The 20,487-nt window shown below is 41.1% G+C and overlaps 1 protein-coding gene across 5 annotated transcripts in view; it reads right to left on the reverse strand.

The window, feature by feature from the left end:
- Positions 1-1,652: 1,652 nt before the first annotated feature.
- syne1a (spectrin repeat containing, nuclear envelope 1a) overlaps positions 1,653-20,487 on the reverse strand; it is a gene marked incomplete at its 5' end in the record, with an annotated part of 30,007 nt that continues 11,172 nt past the window's right edge. For 2 of the 5 annotated variants that reach the window (XM_014011599.1, XM_014011597.1), the window contains 20 exon segments: positions 1,653-2,720; positions 3,871-3,929; positions 5,402-5,491; positions 5,569-5,823; positions 5,935-6,063; positions 7,172-7,378; positions 8,606-8,817; positions 8,903-9,029; positions 10,095-10,234; positions 10,554-10,622; positions 11,936-12,248; positions 12,333-12,524; positions 12,609-12,746; positions 12,821-13,003; positions 14,214-14,364; positions 14,464-14,651; positions 16,977-17,139; positions 19,043-19,209; positions 19,304-19,462; positions 19,788-19,945. In XM_014011599.1, coding sequence (XP_013867053.1) covers positions 2,444-2,720; positions 3,871-3,929; positions 5,402-5,491; positions 5,569-5,823; positions 5,935-6,063; positions 7,172-7,378; positions 8,606-8,817; positions 8,903-9,029; positions 10,095-10,234; positions 10,554-10,622; positions 11,936-12,248; positions 12,333-12,524; positions 12,609-12,746; positions 12,821-13,003; positions 14,214-14,364; positions 14,464-14,651; positions 16,977-17,139; positions 19,043-19,209; positions 19,304-19,462; positions 19,788-19,945 — 3,377 coding nt within the window. 5 annotated transcript variants of the gene reach the window in all.

Below are 20,487 nucleotides of genomic sequence, written 5' to 3' on the forward strand. Positions count from 1 at the left end.
GTCCATGGGCTGAAAAAAAAAAACACAAACAAAAAAATGTGGGCAACCGCACTGGCTGCTAGCTTAATCATAAAAAATACAACTTTTTTTGAAGTATTTGCATTTCGTGTATTATATTATTGAATTTGGCCCACCACCCTCAGATTGATTTTTATTTTGGCCCTTTCAGGAAAAATGTTTGGGCACCCCTGATTTAGAGTATTACCTCTGGGACCAGACAAAATGTTAACGAGGGCCAGATTTGGCCCGCCATCCTTGAGTTTGACACATGGTTTAGATTAACTCTCAGCTACTACCACTACAAATCTTAGTCCAATATCTGTAAAACTGACACATTTTTGTAATTTTTAAAATCATTTGGCTGTGGCGGCCATCTTGAATCAGCTTAACTCTAAAGGTTATTTTGGTTTTTTGTTAACATTACTTTTTTTTTAGATAATGTACAATACACATCTTATATATAACAGTGACGACGGAATAGAAGTTCAAAACAAACTACAAAATAAGCTGTTTGATAGGGAAGATTTGGCAAATTTTTCATGGTGCGCAACCCACACACTCAGCTGTACCGCTCATCCCACAAATGCATGTTCCTTACAAATGTGGCACCAATTAAAAGGGAACTTAACAGGCTTTCCAACGGTATAAGCAAAGAAAGGATTTACCAAACACAAATTTACTTACTTTTTGTTTTACAGGGTTCCCACAGGTCCTTGAAAGTTTGTGAATTTGAAAAAAAATTACTTCAAGGCCCTGGAAAGTTTGTGAAAACATCCAAAAATTACACTTGTCCTTGAAAGTCCTTGAATGTTTTGGGGGGATTGAAATTCTCTATTCACATGACTGATTTTCAACATCTTTTAAAAAATAAATTATGAAAAAAAAAACATTTGTTTTGGCAGATAACTCAGTAAACTGACGTCATGTTCAATTTTTCATTGAATTTTACATATTAAACCTGTTTATTGGTTACATTCTGCGGTAGCAGCAGGTAATTGCTGTTGCGCGTGGTTCTTTAATTTGAGGAAATTGGTACTGGAAAGTCCTTGAAATTGATGCTTTAAAGTTTATAAATCATTGTTTCCCAAAGACTAAGTGATGCTTATATAATGATGTAATCAAAAGAACGTGTCCTAAAAACAGTGTTTAGTCAGTTCAGGTTCTGTTGACCCCCCGTGTGGGAAACAGACCCTTCAGTAGAAATCCAGCCAAACCGGACCTCTTATCAAATGTTTACTGTGCATGTAAACAAAAGCACAAGTTCTTGTTCCGTGCTGTTTTTCTATTACACCGCCCCCCAAAAAAAATAAAAAATTCCTCCAAGAACACCCAAACTTAAATACTTCATGTTTTATTTGTAAAAGAGAGTAAATCTTCCTGAATTAGCAAACTGTACATACATAAATAACATTATTATTTATTTGTTTAATTTTTGAACAGATAGTTTTTACCAGCGCTGTGATTCGCAGGATAATGAGGCGGTTATTAACAAAGCACACTACGTTCACTTAAAAACACGAGCTGTGATTGGTTGGCTTCATGCTCAAAGCAGAAGGATTAAAAAAATAACTGCCTCCTTTTCAGAGGCTTTTTTTTTTCTCAACAAAAATATACATAACAGTTGATTGACAGCAAATTTGCTTCTTTTTTTCTTTTTTAAATAGTTAAATACTAAATATTAAAATAAAATAAAATAAACACACAAAACGAAGCCGTGGCTTTAGTGGAAGGAAGTCCGGAGGGCTTTAGTGCCGTACCTTTATCAGTGCTAAGAGTTCAGTTGTTTTCTTTTCTTTATCATCACTTCATTTTAAACTCAGGCAGGCTTTTTTTAAAATATATATATAAAAAAGCTACAGCTCATTCAGAAGGGTTTTTGTGTCATTTCAGTCACTTTTTTTTGTCTGAGCAGATCTTCAAATGTGTCATTTTGGAATGAAACTCTTCACACCCAGAGACTGTTAATGATTGCTACTCAAACTGCAAGTCTACTCTAAAGATTACAGGAACAATACCCCCCATCCTCATCCATCCATCCATCCATCCATCCATCCATCCATCCATCCATCCATCCATCCATCCATCCATCCATCCATCCATCCATCCACTCATGGTGGGGCTTTAGCCTAATCAGTGCTAACAACACATTAGCTGATTGAACATTAAATAATACTAGCAGCACTGGATATATCATGGACGAAAAGCACAGCTGACTTTGGCTCCCAACATAAATATTATAAATAGTTTTTTTTTTGCCATTTCACACGTTTTGTCAGAAACATTAAAAATATACACATTTAAGTTAAAACAAGAAATATTTGGACTGAGGAGGAGGAGGTGAAGCTCCGTCTACGGTGAGTGTTTCTTTAAAGGGTTAATGTGAGAGAGGATGTGCAACGTTAACGCAGAGTCAGAGGAAGTCTGTCTCCCCGCCCCCCGCGGCTCATACGGGCGGAGGTCCGTTGGTGTAGCGCAGCATCGGGTGGAAGGAGCGGGCGAAGTTGTTGGCGTGGTGGCAGCTGTAGTCCTCCTCCGTCATGGGCACCAGGCAGGCCAGGCCGATGAGGAGCAGGAGGAGCAAGTGGACGGGGAGCGCGGCCCTGAAGACTCGAAGCAGGAAGGACTGGTGCTTTGAGGAGGAGGAGGAGGAGGAGGAGGCGCCGCCGGGAAGCTCAGAACGGGAGGAAACGCAGCCAGCGGCGCCTGGTGATGTGCTCCGGCTGCAGGAAGACCCAAACAAAAGTGAAGATTTTCAAGCCAAAAAAAAAAAAAAAAACAATTGAATGAATGAACTGAAAATAATTTGATAGTTTGAGGTTATGTTAAATAGAAAACAGAAGCAAATCAAAGAGAAGGATCAAAGGTGCGCGATGACACCTGCACAGAACGGGCACGAACACAAAAACAACACATATCTGAACGCAGCCATTCATAGATAGTGAGTCTCTGGAGAAGGGTGGGGGGGTGGACGCTCTGGTTGTTGAGCCGAATATGTGAGAGTTCAATGCCACGTATCATTCCAAACAGAAAAAAAAAAAAACCTCTGGAGAGTTCCAGAGCTCGAGCCAAGTTCAAAGGGGGAGGAACATAATGTTCTCTTCCTGCGACTCATCCTCGCTGAGGCTGCGGGAGGGTCAAACGCTCACGTCCCCTCCAGCTACTTGGCCCCCGCCGCCGAATTTCATTCCCTCTTCCTCCTCCTTACAGGAGCCGTGAGGAGGCACGTGTCGTGTTTTAAATACCAGAGTCTAATATGTGACATTACGAGGTGGGAATAAAAATATTTAGAGCAGAGCTGGAGAAATTTAGGCTGAGTCCTGTCGATTTAAAAAATAACAAAAGGAGGAGTGTAGGTTATAAATCATAAGTAGTCAGAGGTTTTGGTGAGGAAACGGAGGACAGAGTGGGAGTTAACGTAGCAGGAAACCCGACAGGGGTTAAAGCATCACATCCTGCTGCAGAACTATGAAGGGAATGAAACAGGAAGGAAACATGGGAGAGAAAAACAAGCTGGAGGCTCGGAGGCGGAGTTAGTGCCATCTGGTGGCTGACGAGGGAACTACAAGGCTCAGAGAAGTGAGGGGAAACAAATGTTGCAAGGCAATAAGTCATCAAGCGAATCAAAACAGCAGCAAAGCAGAGAGAAAAAGAAACATTTAAAGGAGAAAAGGAACCGCCTGATTCAGACGAGTTTAACAAAACGGTCTCCAGAGTAGGAAGGAAGATCATGGAACACCTTCAACTAATAAAACTGCAAAATCAAATCATTTAACAACTCCAAATAATCAATGAATGTGATTGTGTGTTAGACATGTTTCTATGTTTGGTTCCATCATCATCCCAAGTTTCTGGAGACCAGGAGTGAGGTACCTGTGGCGCGAGCCGCTCTCAGGGGGTCCTGGGTGGGCCTGACTACTTTTGGCTCGGGGCTGTACCACGCAATGAGCAGGGAGGGGTAAAAGAAAGAAAAAAAATGTTTCAGTCAAAGGCAAATAAAGGCAAAGCCTCAAAGATGAGAGAGAAAAAAAAAACTAATAATAACATAAAGAGAGAGCCGTAACATTCGCTAAAGCAATAATCATCAGAGCAGCAACATAATCCATGAGGGTGACTGAATTTCTGAACCAAGAAATCTGGCTTCTCATCTTCAGATTCATTTAAAGACGTTTAAACCTTATTTAAATTAAAAACACCTTTCAACAAACTGTACTCTAAAAACGAAGCCAGGTTTTCTTGTTAGTCAAATGTGGTGGAGTATGGGGCTAACGTGGGGCCATAAAGTTTGTTAAAAAAATTTAAACAAAAAGAAAAATTTTGGAACTGGAATAAAAAGGTTTAAAACATTTTTTGCAACAAAAAAATTATTCTGATAAAGTTCTAATTTACTTATATTATGTATATGTAAGGCATTTTGTTGTTTAGCAGGTCTTTGTATCATATGATCAATGAAGTATGGCAGACCACTGTGTCACATAACTTGAAAATATAGCAGGTCATTGCATCACATAGTTAACGAGGTATGACTTGCCGTTGCATCATATAATTAACAAGTATGGCAGGCCTTTATGTCATACAATACAATACACAAAATTTATCCGGTCGTATTATGTAATTAATGAAGTTTGGCAGGCCATTATATCATATAATTTATGAAGTTTGGCAGGCCATTGTGCCATAAAGACTTATTTTGTCACCTCAGTAGAAAAATAACTGAATATTAATATTAGTTTCTTAATTTCTTCATCATCACTGACTTGTTTTTTTCGGAGAAAGAGGAAAAGAGAGAGAGAGAGAAAAAGAGGAAATATAATTGGAAAGATTGAAAGAGATTAGAAAATATAACATTGTGCCATATAGTCTAAAAAATATGTCAGGTTGTTGTATTATGTAATTAATGAAGTATGGCAGGCCATTATATCATATAATTTATGAAGGTTGGCAGGCCCTTGTGCCATATAATCTAAAATTATGTCAGGCCGTTGTATGATATAATTAAAAAGTATGGCTGGGTCATATAATTAACAAAGTATGACAGGCCATTGTGTCATTTTTTTTCCAATGTCATCATTTTTTTTTAAATTTCAAAATTAATTTTTAGTTCAAATAATTTGATTTTGGTTTTACATTTTTTTTCTTTTAGTTAAAAAAATTTTTTGAACAAACTTTATGGCCTCAATTTAGCTCCACAGTAGGGGGGCAACAAAACATTTCATAAAAAGGCAGGTAGGAGGGGTGCAGCAACAGATTCTTCTCTACATGTTAGCAGAACAACTGCAAAGTGAAAAATAATGTATTCATAAAATAAAGGAGTGGTAATAACTACTACATGTCTCATTTGGGGGAAAAGAAATGATTAGGAAGGTGTTATTTTCCGCCTGATTATCAAGATTAATAACTTTACCGATTGTTTGCGGTTTTGGACGGTCTTCTCTGTTTCAGGACTTGTGGATCCGCAGATTTCTAGTTTTCCTGTTAATCCTGATAGGCAACCCTGCAAACAGAACAAGAGCTTTAAGGGTCAGAAACAAAAGGAAAGGTACAACATAAACAAGCTGGCGTCCACCGGACCTGCTGAGGCCTGTCCAGGGCTTCCAGTCTCATCTCCAGCCCCTCCAGGTCTGAGCCAACCTCCCTCTGAAGAAGCTTCAGCCTGTTCCAGATCACGTGGACCTTCTCGCGGGCCTCCAGGCACTGGCTGCTCTGAGCCCACGTCTGCTCCGGCGAGCGCAGGCCCGAAGGTTTGGTGCTGACCAGCAGCTGTGCCGACAGCTCCTGCAGGGACGAGGCTTTCTGCTGCGAGTCCAGCAGCTCGCATTTGATTTGCTGCAGGAGGACGAACGGAGAGGAAAGACCTCAAAGCTGCTGCACTTCAAAAACCGCTGAAGAAGCTCACCGTCTGATTCATCCAGAGGAAATGAGGCGATGCAAACATACCGTCAGTGTTCTGTGATGAGCTCGTAGCGTTTCCCGGTCGGCTTTCAGAGGGACGGGCACCACCTCGTTCCTCCTGCGGTCGATGTTCTCCAACCACAGCAGCAGACCGTGGCTCAGCTCATGAAACTCCTGGAAAGAAAAGTCATCATTAAAGGGATCCATGATTAGTTGTAACATTAGACTTTATTTGATAAACATTTATTTTAACTGTAAAATAAAGACTGTAAAAATACTGTAGGCTGTTAAGTTTTGTAAATTTTTAAAAATACATTGCAAGGACCGAGTCATTTTATTTACACGCAAAGCATTCTGGGTAAATGATAACGTGGATAGGTCCTCGGTGCGAGGCTGCTAGCGAGTTATATCCACCCTGAAGGTTAATCTTGGACAATATCTGATGATCGACTCTTAAATGAAACCAGAGAGCGTTGACAGAGAGGAGAAGGTAGAAATGACTCAGCCTGGAACTGAAAATATGGATGGAGGACCTCAGTTTAGCCTGTTAGCTTTAGCGTTAACCCCGACGCTATCACCATATATATACATGTATTAGCTCAGCGCTACACATTCTCCTCCCATTACTGAGGTCCTCCATCCACATGACAGAGAGAGGAACGCAAAAATGACTCAGGCTGTAACTGAAAATATGGATGGAGGACCTGTTTAGCTTGTCTGTTGCGCTAGCACTGAGCTAATACATAAAAGGCAATATAGTGTCAGCGCTAGCACAAAGGCTAACAGGCTAAGCTGAGGTTCTTCTTCCATGAAGCAGCTCTGTTGTCCTCCATCCATATTTTCAGTTACAGGCTGAGTCATTTCTACCTTCTCCTCTATCAACCTCTGGTTTCATTTAAAAGAGTCGATCATCAGATATTGTCCAAGATTAACCTTCAGGGTGGATATAGGTCACTCACACCGAGGACCTATCCACGTCATCATTTACCCAGAATGCTTTGCGTGTAAATTAAATGACTCCATCCATGTTAAAATATATTTTTAAACTTTTAGTTTAAAGATTATAAAAACTGAACATCCTACAGTATTTTTACAGTTAAAATATATGTTTATAAATAAAGTCTAATGTTACAACTAATCATGGAACCCTTTAAGATGATGCGTTTACCATTGAAAAGTGACAGTTTTAAGCCATGAGAGGCTTTCATACACAAACAAGTGGTGAAAACCCACCAGTCGTGCTGCAGCCTGTGTGTCAAAGTGTGTACACAACATCCAGTACCTGGCACTGCATCAGCGCCCTCTGCAGCTCCTCTCGCCAGTCCTCCAGCGAGACGCCCAGTCGATCCCAGCGCGAGTTCATCTCCTTCAGCCGGTCCCGCAGCTCCCAGGCCTCCTCAGAGTCGGGCTCCGATTGGAGGAAGTCCGCGCTGCTCAGGTTTATGGAGAGGACCTCGGACTTGTGAGCTTCCATTCCCCTCTGCAGCTCCTGATCGGAGGAGATGTCAGGTTATTTGCAGCCGGGTGTGTTTACAGAGGTGCTGAGCCGAGGTTAGGGTGCTACTAGATAACAGAAGCTGAGAACGGATGAGGCGCTAACGTGTGGGAGAAATAATCATTGTAGACAGTAGATATTTTGCACTAGTATAAGAGTTGTAAAGTAACTAAGTACAAATACTTCATTGTACTTAAGTAGAAATTTTGGTTATCTACACTTTACTTGAGTAATTATTTTTCAGCATACTTTTTATTTTTACTCATTACATTTTTACACAACTATCTGTACTTTCTACTCACTACATTTTAAAAAAAAGGTAAGAAGTAGAAAGTCGTTACTCCTATTTTATTCCGAGTTGTTTTCACTTAAAAAAATACTATCCTGATAAATTGCGTCTCCTGGATAGAGTGAATTTAATTGTGGTTGGATGAGAAGTATAAATATATACCATTCTGACACATTAGCTTGTACACAAACATCACAGCTGCACGTCGTTAGAAAAAATATCTTTTTGGAGAAGTCACCTCCCAATCAATGTCATTTTCAAAAACCTAACCAGTTCCTTACAGCATCCAAGGAAGTAATGAGCTTATGTAGAGAACAAAAGTCATTTGCCTTAAATGAGAAGTGAAGTTGAATGTCAGCAAATAAATGATAAGGAATGTTAAAACTTTCAATGATCAGATCCAAGGGAAGCATGTATAAAGAAAACAACAAAGGCCCCAAAACTGATCCCTGTGGAACTCCACAAGTTACAGGAGATGAATCAGAAACAATCGTCACTGTAAAACGTCTTTCACTAAATTATGATGAAAACCACTAATACTGAACCAGATAAACCCATCCAGTTTCTTAACCTGTCTAATGAGATATGGTGATCTACGGTATCAAATGAAGAACTGAGGTCAAGTAATACTAAAACTGAACTATCACCAACCTCGCGACATTAGCAGATCATTTGAAACCCTCAACAATGCTGTCTCTGTAGAATGCTTCTTCCTAAACCCAGACTGATATTTATCATAAATGTGAAATTTTTCCAAAGCAGCAGTGAGTTGAATAGCTAATGAAAAGGTTGAACCAGAGACTGACATGTTTGTGTTCCGGTAGCCTGAAGCACAAACTTGCTAACATTTAGCGCTGACCTTTAACAGTAGGTACAAATTATGTATTCATGTACAGAACTGATAAGGAAAAAGCGAAAACCACCAAACAAACCTTGAGCTTCTTGATCCTCTGCTGGATGCTGTGGATGTTGGTGCTGACGTCCAGCCCTCGCGCTCGGCTCAGCTCCGCCTCCGACTGGCCCAGCCACGCCCTCGTGGTCTGCAGGTCTGAGATCAGCTGCTGCCACTGCTGCAGGTTCTGTTTGTGCCTGTGTTTCTCACTGAGAGACTGAGCCTGCACCAGCTCCCAGCGCTCAATCACACCTAAAGGTGCGGAAAAGAGAGTAGAGAGGTGAAGCCTGTGGTGGTGAGAATAACCTGCGCGTGCGTGTTTGTGTGTGTGACTCACCTGCGTTCTGCGCGTCTGTGCCGGCGGGGTTGCCGAGTCCCGTCATGTCGTCCTCGTCTTCGGTCAGCTCTTCCTCCGCTCTCTTTGCTGCGTCGATGCTGCCGCGACAGTCTCCCATCAGACGCATCTGTGAGGATCAGGCAGGTCATGTGCTTATTGGTTTTCACAAAAAAAAAGACAACTAGAAAATTTGCATTTTGCTGAGTAAAAAGCTGAAACTGGCCTAAAATAGCTAAAAGAATTTAGTTGAAGTAGCTAGAATTGGCACAAATAAACAGAAAAAGCACATTCAAGCAGAAGAAAGGCTGATATCAAAAGCTCAAATTAGCTAAAAAGTAGCTAAAACACAAAAAAAAAACCAGCTGAAATTAGCATAAAACTACGACCGAGTATTAGGGCCACACAATGAGATTTTTTATTATCATTACGAGATTAAAGTATTAATTTTATGAGAATAAAGTCATAATATTACAAGGGAAAAAAGTCATAATCATGGCGTGTCTATTTCCCGTTCCTCATTTTCCTCTCACCTGCTGTACAGGCATGTGTCTGTGTTTATAAAGTAGTCCATGATGACTCATCACTGTTAGATTAATATGCTTTCATCCATATTAGCTATGTGACGACTAAATCTGTCAATGCATCCATTAATTACAGTACAGCTTCAGTTTATAGTCGTTTGCACAATTTCCAAGTCCTGCTACTGATAATTTGATGCAAATGTGCTAAAAGATTAACTATTTATTTATAGCAATACTAAAGAACAACTTGACAAGTTGCTCAACAATCCTCATTTTAATGCAGTAACTGCATGCTTTTCTGTGTAAAGACAATATTATGACTTTTATCTCGTAATATTATGACTTTATTTTATACGCCTTTAATGTATTATGACTTTATTCTTGTAATATTATGACTTTATTTTTATACGCCTTTAATGTTGTAATATTATGACTTTATTCTCGTAATATTATGACTTTATTTTTATACGCCTTTAATGTTATAATATTATGACTTTATTCGTGTAATAAATAAAAATCTCGTTGTGTGGCCCTAATACTCTGTCGTAGAAAACAGCTGAAAAAAAGCATAAAAAGCTTAAAATCGCAGAAGGAAACACAAAAAATATGGAAGAAAAAATTGATCTCAGTGGTTAAAGTTAGCCCTAAAGTAAAGTAGATAGAAAACGCACGTAGCCCATGTAGGTGGAGTCGACGTCGGGGCTGGAGCGGTTGGCGGCGGCGGCGGCCTCTCTCTGCTGGAGGTGGAAGCGCCCTGCGTCCAGAGCCTGATCCAGCTGCCTCAGACTGGCCTCCAGTTGACCCGGCTCACCTGGACCACAAAACCCACAAACGGCTTTAGGTGAACACAGGATACAGTTTTTACTGGGAGCTTCAGTTTGCATGCTGTTGATATAAAACAATCGCCATGCGTTAGTGCAACGATGGTAACAGGAAGATAAAAATAATTTTTCCACACTGACGTTATTAGCAATGAAACAAATGACACTGGTTCTTTATATCGTCACCTTTACATGCAGCTATAAAAGGTTCTGTTAAACGGTGAAGCATCCAGTGTGAGTGAGAACTCAAAGTGAGTGTTAAAAAAAAAAAGATGATGACATGCTCCACTAACTCAAGCCTTTTCATACCAGAGGAGGATTTCAAAGTGTTCTCAGTCAGTTTTATATAGGCCTCTGGGCTCTCTGGGATAACTACATCTGGGTGGGAAGAAAGACACAACAAGAACTTTTTCTACTGCAGTCCTCAGTAAGATGACAGGGTCAGCTGACACAGATCTGGATCTTTACTTCTGTCTCTCAATTCAGATTTCTGTTAGTTTTCTCAAAAGGCTCAAGCTAAAAGGACACCAACTTTGCCTTTGTTGTAACTATAATAAAAGACAAAAATATAATTCAACAAAAGGTGTCAGTAAAGTAACTACCCTTAAAAGAATTATGCACTTATTGGTGTTAAATGGGACCCAGTTATAGAGTTAGACATTATTTGATCAATATTTACTTCAACTGTAAAACATAGATTGTAAAAATGCTAATCAGTTTTAAGGAATTTTAAAAATTTACATTGTCACACGGACTGTGCCATATCATTTCACCGCAAAGCATTCTTGGTAAATAATGACGTTCACTATATGCTCCCCCAATACAACATCCACCCTAGCAAACGCTATATTGCCTTATATGTATTAGCTCAGCGCTAGCTCAACAAACTAACAAGCTAAACTGAGGTCCTCCATCCATATTTTCAGTTGCAGCTGAATCAGTTTTGTGTTCCCCTCTCTGTCATGTGGATGGAGGACCTCAGTGATGAGAGGAGAATGTGTAGCGCTGAGCTAATACATATATATGGTGATAGTGTCAGGGCTAATGCTAAAGCTAAAAGGCTAAGCTGGGGTTCTTCTTCCATGAAGCAGCTCTGTTGTCCTCCATCCATATTTTCAGTTMCAGGCTGAGTCATTTCTACCTTCTCCTCTCTGTCAACGCTCTCTGGTTTCATTTAAAAGAGTCGATCATCAGATATTGTCCAAGATTAACCTTCAGGGTGGATATAGCTCGCTAGCAGCCTCGCACCGAKGACCTAGTTGAYRTCATMATTTMCCCARAATGCTTTGCGTGTAAACAAAATGGCCCCATCCGTGTAATATGTTTTTAAACTTTTAGTTTAAAAATGATAAAAACTAAACATCCTATAGTATTTTTACAGTCTTTATTTTACAGTTAAAATATACTTTTAACAAACAAAGTCTAATGTTACAACTAATCATGGATCCCTTTAAGATTTTTACTAACCAAATGTTAAATATTACAGGAAAAAAGTGATTTACAGGAGATTCCTTTACTGTAGAATTAATCTTTACAGTTCGATCAGAAATTTTATTAAATAAAAATCAGATATTGGATACAGTTCTTGGAGAAAAATCTAAATGAACATAAAGTTTTACAAAACAGCATAAATTAGAAATTATTATGGATCCAGACAACTCCAATCAGTGGATGGATGAAGTGAGACCAACCTGACAGCACTGTAGCAGACGTCCTCAGATACTCATCCTCCTCCTCCTGGCCTCGGCTCCGCTCCCCTCGCCCTCCAGGACTCTCCAGGTCTCTGCTCAGGTCGTAGTCGTGGTCCCACTCTAAGGGGATGGAGTCCACGCTGGCCGGGGTGTCTCGACCCGAGCGCTCGGCCCGAATGATGGCCGCCGCGCCTGAGGGTGGGCGGCTGGATGTCCGAGGCGAGGCCGACTCCCCCCACTGCATCTCAGCGAGGTCTCCCCCTTCCTCCACGTCCAGCTCTCTGTCTGAACCATCGAGCTCGTCGTCCGCCAGCTGGGAGAGACAGACCGGAAAAATCCTCCTCAATGGTTTGTCACTTCTTGGTTAGAAAACAGCGGTTTAAAATCCTTTTCTTACGGGCAACCGCGTGAGCTTCTTGTAGTATCTGTCCACTCGTCCGAACACCTCCTGACAGTATCTCTGCAGCTCCTCTAACTCCTCCTCGATGATGGCGGCGTCCAGAGGTTCGCTCTTCTCGATCAGCGCTTCGCCCTGCCTGAAAACCAGCTCTATCTTTGCCGTGTTCATGTAGATCTCCTGCTGGAAGGCCTGCGCATTAAAAAAAGGGGGGTTTAAAGGGTTAATAATTCACAAAGACACAATAAAAGAAGAAAAAGTCCAAGTTGCTCTGACCCGGAGCTGTTTTATTTTGGCCTGAACGTCACACTCAGAAAAATGCTCGATGTTGGTCAGCTGGAGGTCCATCTCTGTGAGCCACACCAGGATGCTGTCCCGCGCCGTCTCAAACTCCTCCCTCTGACTGATGAAGTGCTGTTCCAACAAAGAGTTTTGTTTTTAGAGAGGAATCGTTCGATCCAAACGAAACGTCGTAAAAACGATCCTACCTTCAGTCTGCGCAGGATGGCGGCCACTCTTTTCTGCAGGTTATCCCACCTCCTGTTCCCATCATGCACCATTTCTTTGAGACGGTAAGCCGCGTCCGTCCGGTTCTCCCGGGCCAGACGGCGGTACTGCTTGTTGATGAGTTCCAACTGGGTCAGACATTCCTGCACCTGACGCTGGAAGGCCTGTGTCCAAACAAACAACTTGATGAACATTTAGATCTGCTTTTATAATGGTTACATTTTCAACCTTAAAATGTGAAAAAATAAAATAAAATCTGCTTTTAATTGGATCATGTTTCCATGTTATGAAGAAAGAAATGCCCTGATGAAGGTCCAACAGGAATGTTCAGAGAGATGGACCGCAGCAGCTGAACAGAAACACGACACTCCTCTGCCTCAGGTCCCGGAGCCTTTTTAGATTTTTGTTTTTATCTTTGCTCGTACCAAAACATGACCTTGATATAAGGAAATTAAAAATACTGACACGGCTATTCAGACGAGTTTGTGTGCAGAATTTAATAAACAATTTGAAATCAGAGGTGTACAGTAACTAAGTACATTTACTTCATTACAGAACTTACGTATTTTTTTGAGGATTTGTAATTTTACCATTTTTTTAAACAGCTACTTTTACTTTTACTTTGTTACATTTTAAAGCTAAAAATGATATTTGTACTTTTTTACTTTAAAATTTAACACCTAGTAACTTGTTACAAAATTAAACATAGTAGTTAAAGAGGCAATGTCATGTTAAATCAACTTTTTGAGTTTTATATCATGTTATAATGTTATACCCCCCCCCCTGCACCGAAATGGGCGAGACAGAAGCGGAAGATGGTTCTTAAAGAGACAGAGGCCAATTTCAGGGCGTTTAGAAGAGGAAGTGATGAGAAGATAAGTTTATTTTTAATTTAAACATAAAAACAGCATTTTAATAACAGCTAAAGGTGACATAGATACTTTATTATGGTATAGTATTTAAATGTATGCCTGAAAAACACATAATATTGGCCCTTTAATAACTCATCATGAAAGAAGATGTTTCTGCGCTCTAAAAAAATGAAGTGTTGAATTTACTCAACAAAGTCAAGTCAACTGGTTCCACTGAGCCTAGTTGAGTAAAGTGAGCAAAGAATATACATAAATTGCTCAATTTACTCAAACTGGCTTAGTGGAGCCAGTTTGGTTCAGTAAATTCAACAATTTATTTATTAGAGAGTGTAAAACTACTTTTACTTTCCCAATTTTTGTGAACAGTTTTATTACTTTTACTTGAGTAGTTTTCTCATCAGTGAAATGTATTTTTACCAAAGTCCTTTTTTGTTCTTGTAATTTTACTTTTCCTTAGCTATTTTTTTCAAGTACTTTATAGACCTCTGTTTCAAATACACACCTCAAACTTCTTGTGCTCCTCTTTCGCGACGGTGTACAGGACTTCAGAGGAGTTGGGCAGCGCTGCCGTTTTTTCGGAGGTCTTCAGCCACTCCTCAAACCTGGAGTAATCATCCAGAAACTTCTGCCACAGCCTCCACGTCTCTTCAATCCTGCACAGGGGGGGAAAAAAAGCAATGAATGTTTCCAAACCCGATTGGTCGTTTGAATGATTCTATCAGAGCAGTAATTTGAGTTTAGGAGATCCTAACTTGAGCCTCCTCTCCATGGACATGGCGCAGATGTTCCTCCAGCGCCGGTCCAGGCCTCTGGTGGCCTGCTGGATGGAGTCGCACTCCGTTTCGGTGGAGCAGGCGTCGCAGTCGTGCAGCAGCACTTCACACAGGTTCAACACCGACGCCACGCCTGTGCTGTGCTTCTCTATGTCCCGCTGCAGCTCCTGCAGAACACGTAAAATAGACTTTAAAATCAGTTGTAAATTTTACATTTATGACTCAATGCAACAAAATAAACAAATCTAAAAAGGTGAAAAGCCAATAATACTTGTTGGCTTTGAGTAACTTTTGAACTATTTAAATAACCCTTTATTAATGTCTCAACATCAGCTGCTCTAAAAACAGCATTGACCATAAACTGCATCTCCCATAATGCTTGTCGAATATTTTACCCAGAAAGAAATGGCATCCTACCACTAGGTGGAGATGCACAGGATTTAAAAGTAGTTGGCTACTGTTGAAACAGCCCAGTTGTACTGGGAGGTGGGAATCTCCCATTTACAAGTCATCAATTTAAACTTGAATGCCCCTCTAGTGGGAATTCCCTGTTGGAAAGTGGGAGAGTTCAGAATTCAAGATGGCAGCTACTTATTACAATTCAACCAGAATCAGAATTAGTTTCATAACCATTGTCAATGAACAGAATTCACAGACTAGGAATTTGCTTCGGTGTAAAGGTGCAATAGGTCTAAAATATAACAAATAAAGAAAGTACAAAGGATAATGGAAAAATACAATAAAATATATAAAAACATATGAACACCAGTTCAATACAGTAATCAGAGCAGACAATATAGTTGGAGTAGTGCAATTAGATCCAGTGATAAAAGTGACCAGAAATGGTTTTACTTTTTACTTTTAACAGTATTATTGTATGATTTATTTCACATTTAGTCAGTTGTACACAAAGTACTTTCAGTGTTTATAAGAGAACGTGTTAAAAAGCTGTTTCTGTGCAGGAAATACCAGGTAGAGCTCAGTTTTTGTTATCGGTGCTCAGCCGTAACGAGACGAGGTTAACCATGAAACAAAGTTAGTTATGACTGGTTCTTTGAGCGCCAACATAACGCTCATGTGTCCTTCAGTGAAAATGAGTTTAACACCCCTGGTCCAGTGTTAAGAAAAGTTCCACTCATTAAACCAGAAGAGATACCAAATACAGAAAGATTGTCTGCCTTCTCACTAAGCTACATTAAACTTGGCTGCAGTCTCGCTCTGCTCGGGACAGGAAGTAGGTCAGTGGGGTCTGATGGACAAGTTCAGATTTAGAGCAGCATCTTGGCTGCAGGAACTCAAATGACACCTACTGTAAGCCAACGAGTGCTGCTCAGTTTCTGACACAAGTTAGGATTTAAAAATACATCTAAAACACAAATTTGCCCGTTTTCTTTCATTTATTTATGCAGATGTTTGAGCGTTGCTACTTAAAGGGATCCATGATTAGTTGTAACATTAGACTTTATTTGATTAACATATATTTTATCTGTAAATAAAGACTGTAAAAATACTGTAGGATGTTCAGTTTTTATTATTTTTAAACTAAAAGTTTAAAAATATATTACACGGACGGGGCCATTTTATTTACACGCAAAGCATTCTGGGTAAATGATGACGTGAATGGGTCATCGGTGTAAGGCTGCTAGCGAGCTATATCCACCCTGAAGGTAAATCTTGGACAATATCTGATGATCGACTCTTTTAAATGAAACCAGAGAGCGTTGACAAAGAGGAGAAGGTAGAAATGACTCAGCCTGTAACTGAAAATATGGATTTAGGACAACAGAGCTGCTTCATGGAAGAAGAACCCCAGCTTAGCCTGTTAGCTTTAGCGTTAGCCCCAATGCTATCAACATATATATGTATTAGCTCAGCGCTACACATTCTCCTCTCATCACTGAGGTCCTCCATCCACATGACAGAGAGGGGAACGCAAAAATCACTCAGCCTCAGTTTAGCTTGTTTGTTGAGCTAGCGTCGAGCTAATACAGATAAGGCAACATAGCGTCTGCACTAAAGCTAACAGGCTAAGCTGAGGTTCTTCTTCCATGAAGCAGCTCTGTTGTCCTCCATCCATATTTTCAGTTCCAGGCTGAGTCATTTCTACCTTCTCCTCTCTGTCAACGCTCTCTGGTTTCATTTAAAAGAGTCGATCATCAGATATTGTCCAAGATTAACCTTCAGGGTGGATATAGCTCGCTCACACCGACGACCTATCCACGTCATCATTTACCCAGAATGCTTTGTGTGTAAATAAAATGGCTCCATCCGTGTTAAAATATATTTTTAAAAATTTACAAAACTAAACAGCCTACAGTATTTTTACAGTCTGTATTTTACAGTTAAAATAAATGTTTATCAATTAAAGTCTAATGTTACAACTAATCACGGATCCCTTTAATGATGAATTTCTGCAAACCGCCTCAGATAAAAAGGTGATTATTTTTGTTAAAGTGTGTGAAAAGATCCATCGTTTCTGTGAGACGACTCACCTGTTGGTGGTGGAGTTTTCTCTGGATCTCCTGGCTGTTGCAGGTGTCGTAGACGATGGGCCTGGAGAGCTCGGTCTCGATGTGGGACAGCCAGGAACGCAGGCTGCTCATGTTCTTGTCCAGCTGCTGCACCGCCACCAGGGTCTCCCGCAACTTTTTCACCCTGAAAAAACCAAAACAAAAAAACGTTCAGAAAGTTAAGAGTCAAAACACAAAACAACTCTGATAAATGACAAAGATCCCTGTAGATCTGTAAAGTCGGAGTTCCTCCACTCGTTTCTTAATGTGCTGGAAGTAGACACTTGTTTGTTTAAAAAAAAAGCAATGGGAGATTATTCTGACCACATGCCAGTCACCATCACGAGACCACGAAGAAAGATTTGCTTAAAAAGAAACTGCCTGACAAGCAAAAAATAATTCTTCTGACCCTGCAGCACACAGTGCAACAAGACACAAAGTAATAAACAGAAGGACAACATGAAAAGTGGCCTTGCATAGTTAGGGTTGAGAGATGATTTTTTTTCCTCTACAGCATAAAATCTCAAAAATCCTCCTGCCTGTTGACATCACAGTCACAGTCTGGCAGATCCTCCTCTTCCTCACTCGAACACTCTGCCATATCGTCCGTTTCTAAATCCAAAACCATGGAGTTGTGGAATCCCACGAGACGACGGCAGAGTCGGGAAGCGTGTCGAATCCAAACACACGTCTGCTCCGCGTGAAACTTTCTCTAAAGTCTGTGCGCGGAGGGTGGAGGGGGTCGGCAGGTGGAGGCGGGGTGGAAAAACTCTGACTTATCAACGGCTGCTCTCCAGAGTTTAAAAAAAGAAAGGCCCAAACAGGCGCGCATGTGTGTGCGTGTGAGAGTGACAAATGTGGCGTCTTCTAAAACGAGCCGTACAGTCAGAGGCATGTGCTGCAGAGCTGATCTGTGTCAGAGTATCAGACAGTAAATACACACCGAGGGAGTGGAGGGAGAACAACAACACGCGCAGACACAAAGTTAATGCTTTCTAGTAACATATTCTTTCATGAGGATTTAATAAAGTCAAATTATTATAAAAAAAAGGTAAATTCAATGAATCAACTTGTCCACAAAGAGGAAAAGAAAGCTATAAATCATAGCAACAACTGATTTTCCTTTTCTTTTTTTTTGTGAATGTGGAGGAAATAAAGGACAAAGAAGGTGCAGCTGCCTGTGTGAGGTCAGAAACAGCCCCCCACCCTTTTCTTTCCTCCTCCAGAGCATAACAGCCGGAGGACAGCCGAGGAGGGCAGCTGGGAGTCAAACTTTAGGTCAGGTCACTTTGCAGAACCGGAGGCGGAGTTTATTCCCCAAAAAGGCAGAACAAATTAAAAAAAAAAAAAACTCACAAACGATCAATTGGCTCTAACTCCAAACGTCTGTGCATTCAGAACAAAGGGAGGCAGCTGAGAAGAAATGAAGAACTATCTCCGCTCAGAGTGAGATGTCCCACTGACACCGACGAGAAACTCAGGAAATGCCTCAGCTGCATCGTGGGAAAGAAAAATCTTCCTTTTGTTACAGAGCGAGGCCAAGACGTGCCTTAAATGTTCGGCCTCACAGAGCCGAAAAAAAACAAAACCAGGCACTAAAGCTACAGGAGCGGATTTATCAAGATCCCAGATAACCAGTACGAATTTGCTGCCCAGATTAAAAAACAGTCTGTGCTGAATGTGGGTGTGTTGTGGGATTTACTAAGAGAACAAATAATAACAGGTGCTAATGTGGTGTGTGCAGCTGCTATTTGACTCATCTGACAGAAGCAGTTTTTACTGTGCACCATTATAAATCAGCTTTGCGTGCACTATTAAGTTTGCTAGTCTTTTTACACATGCTAATTGTTGCTAAATCGGCCCCCAAGAGCATTAATAGCTGTGAGAGATCACTTCCTGACCACATATCAATCAGTTCTTTTTGCAGATTAGTTTTCTGCTTAGGTTTCCAGTTTGCCTTAAAATTGCAGCCACTGTCAGGGAGGCAAGCAAAGCTCTGCCCTCTTTTTCTAGGTTTAAAAGGGGTCTCAGGAGTCCTTCAAACCCACCTGGCTGCGATCAGGTCCAGCAGGTGTTGCCAGCGCTCGCTGACTTTGCTGAGCTTGTGCTGAATCTCAGCCGCCTTGCTGTCTTGGCTGGCCCTGGCCAGACGCTCACCCATCACCTGCAGCTGCTGCTTGTTTTCCTGGGCGACACTGATCTCCTCTTGGTAGTCCTGATAAAAAATAAAAATAAAAAGCACACGAGTGTGATAAAACCTCTCGAGACTTTGTGGTCAACTTTCGGTGAAGGCTGTTTGCTGAAATGACCTTGCGCAGCTTTTTAATCATCTCCTCGATGCTGACATCTCCATTCTGGGAGACTTTGCTCTCCATCTGCGTGAGCCACTCGCACAGCTCCTTGTTCTTCTCGTTGAAAACGGCCCACTCGTTCAGCTTTTCACTCACCTGCTGCCGCCGCAACGACAGCTGAGGGCACAGGTGAGGAAACAAGGTGGGAAGGTGATAAGATTAAAGAGAAGGTCAAAGGAAAAGGATGAACACAAATTGAATAAGGGATGAATAGATAATTAGAAAAATTTGAAAACGTAAAGGGAAAATCGTTTATTTTTTCGTTAAGACACAGTTTTTCTGTGCAGCTATTCCTGAAAACAAACAGGAGGAAGCTAAATTAGAAAAAAATATTTTAAGTTATTAAAAATATAAAATTTTAAGTAAATATAATGTTTCAGAATAAACTCCTTAAGAACTGAATAGGAAAAAAAACTCAAACACCTTCATTGTGTTAATCTACCTGGTGACAAACCTCCTCCCACTGGCGCTGCAGCAGCTGGAGGCGTTCCTGTAAGGCCGTGATGTCATCGCCACTGACCACGCCCTCYAAGGAATCCCTCAGCAGGAACAAGGAAGTGAGGTCATCGGTCCAACCTTCCACGCTGCTCTCCAGCTCCTGCATCCATGACAAGGGAGGAGACAAAGTGATGCTCAGCTCTGACGGGTGCAGGCGGACGGAGTCGCTCCTCCGTCAGCAGAAAAGAGAGCGAGACGACCGAAGCGCGGCTGCAGCAGAACCGGGAAATGTACCCAAAAAAAGGCAGAACTAACATCTGCTCACTGTGAAAACCAAAACAGCAACATCTAAGATTCAATAATAATGAAAAAAAAAAAAAACAAAAAACAAGCTGCTACTTTCAAGGGTAAAAGCAGAACAGAACTGAAGCATCCAACCTCGCATCTCCTCCTCCTGCCTCGTCACTGTGACCGCTATGCTGTGGCGTAATCATCCGTGGACCCACAGAATGGCTCTATTACGCAACACGCACACAAAAGGACGCACACACATACGCACACGGGCCTACGCACACCCCCACAGCCAGCAAGGATGCTGTCCTCTTCTCCTGTACACGCAATTGCTTCGTTTCTCCCTCCCTGCCCCCTTCTCTCCTCCTCAGCTGATGCTTTATGCCACACACACACACACACACACACACACA

This window comes from Austrofundulus limnaeus, unplaced genomic scaffold (assembly GCF_001266775.1).
Source record: "Austrofundulus limnaeus strain Quisiro unplaced genomic scaffold, Austrofundulus_limnaeus-1.0 Scaffold82, whole genome shotgun sequence".
Taxonomy (NCBI): Eukaryota; Metazoa; Chordata; class Actinopteri; order Cyprinodontiformes; family Rivulidae; genus Austrofundulus; species Austrofundulus limnaeus.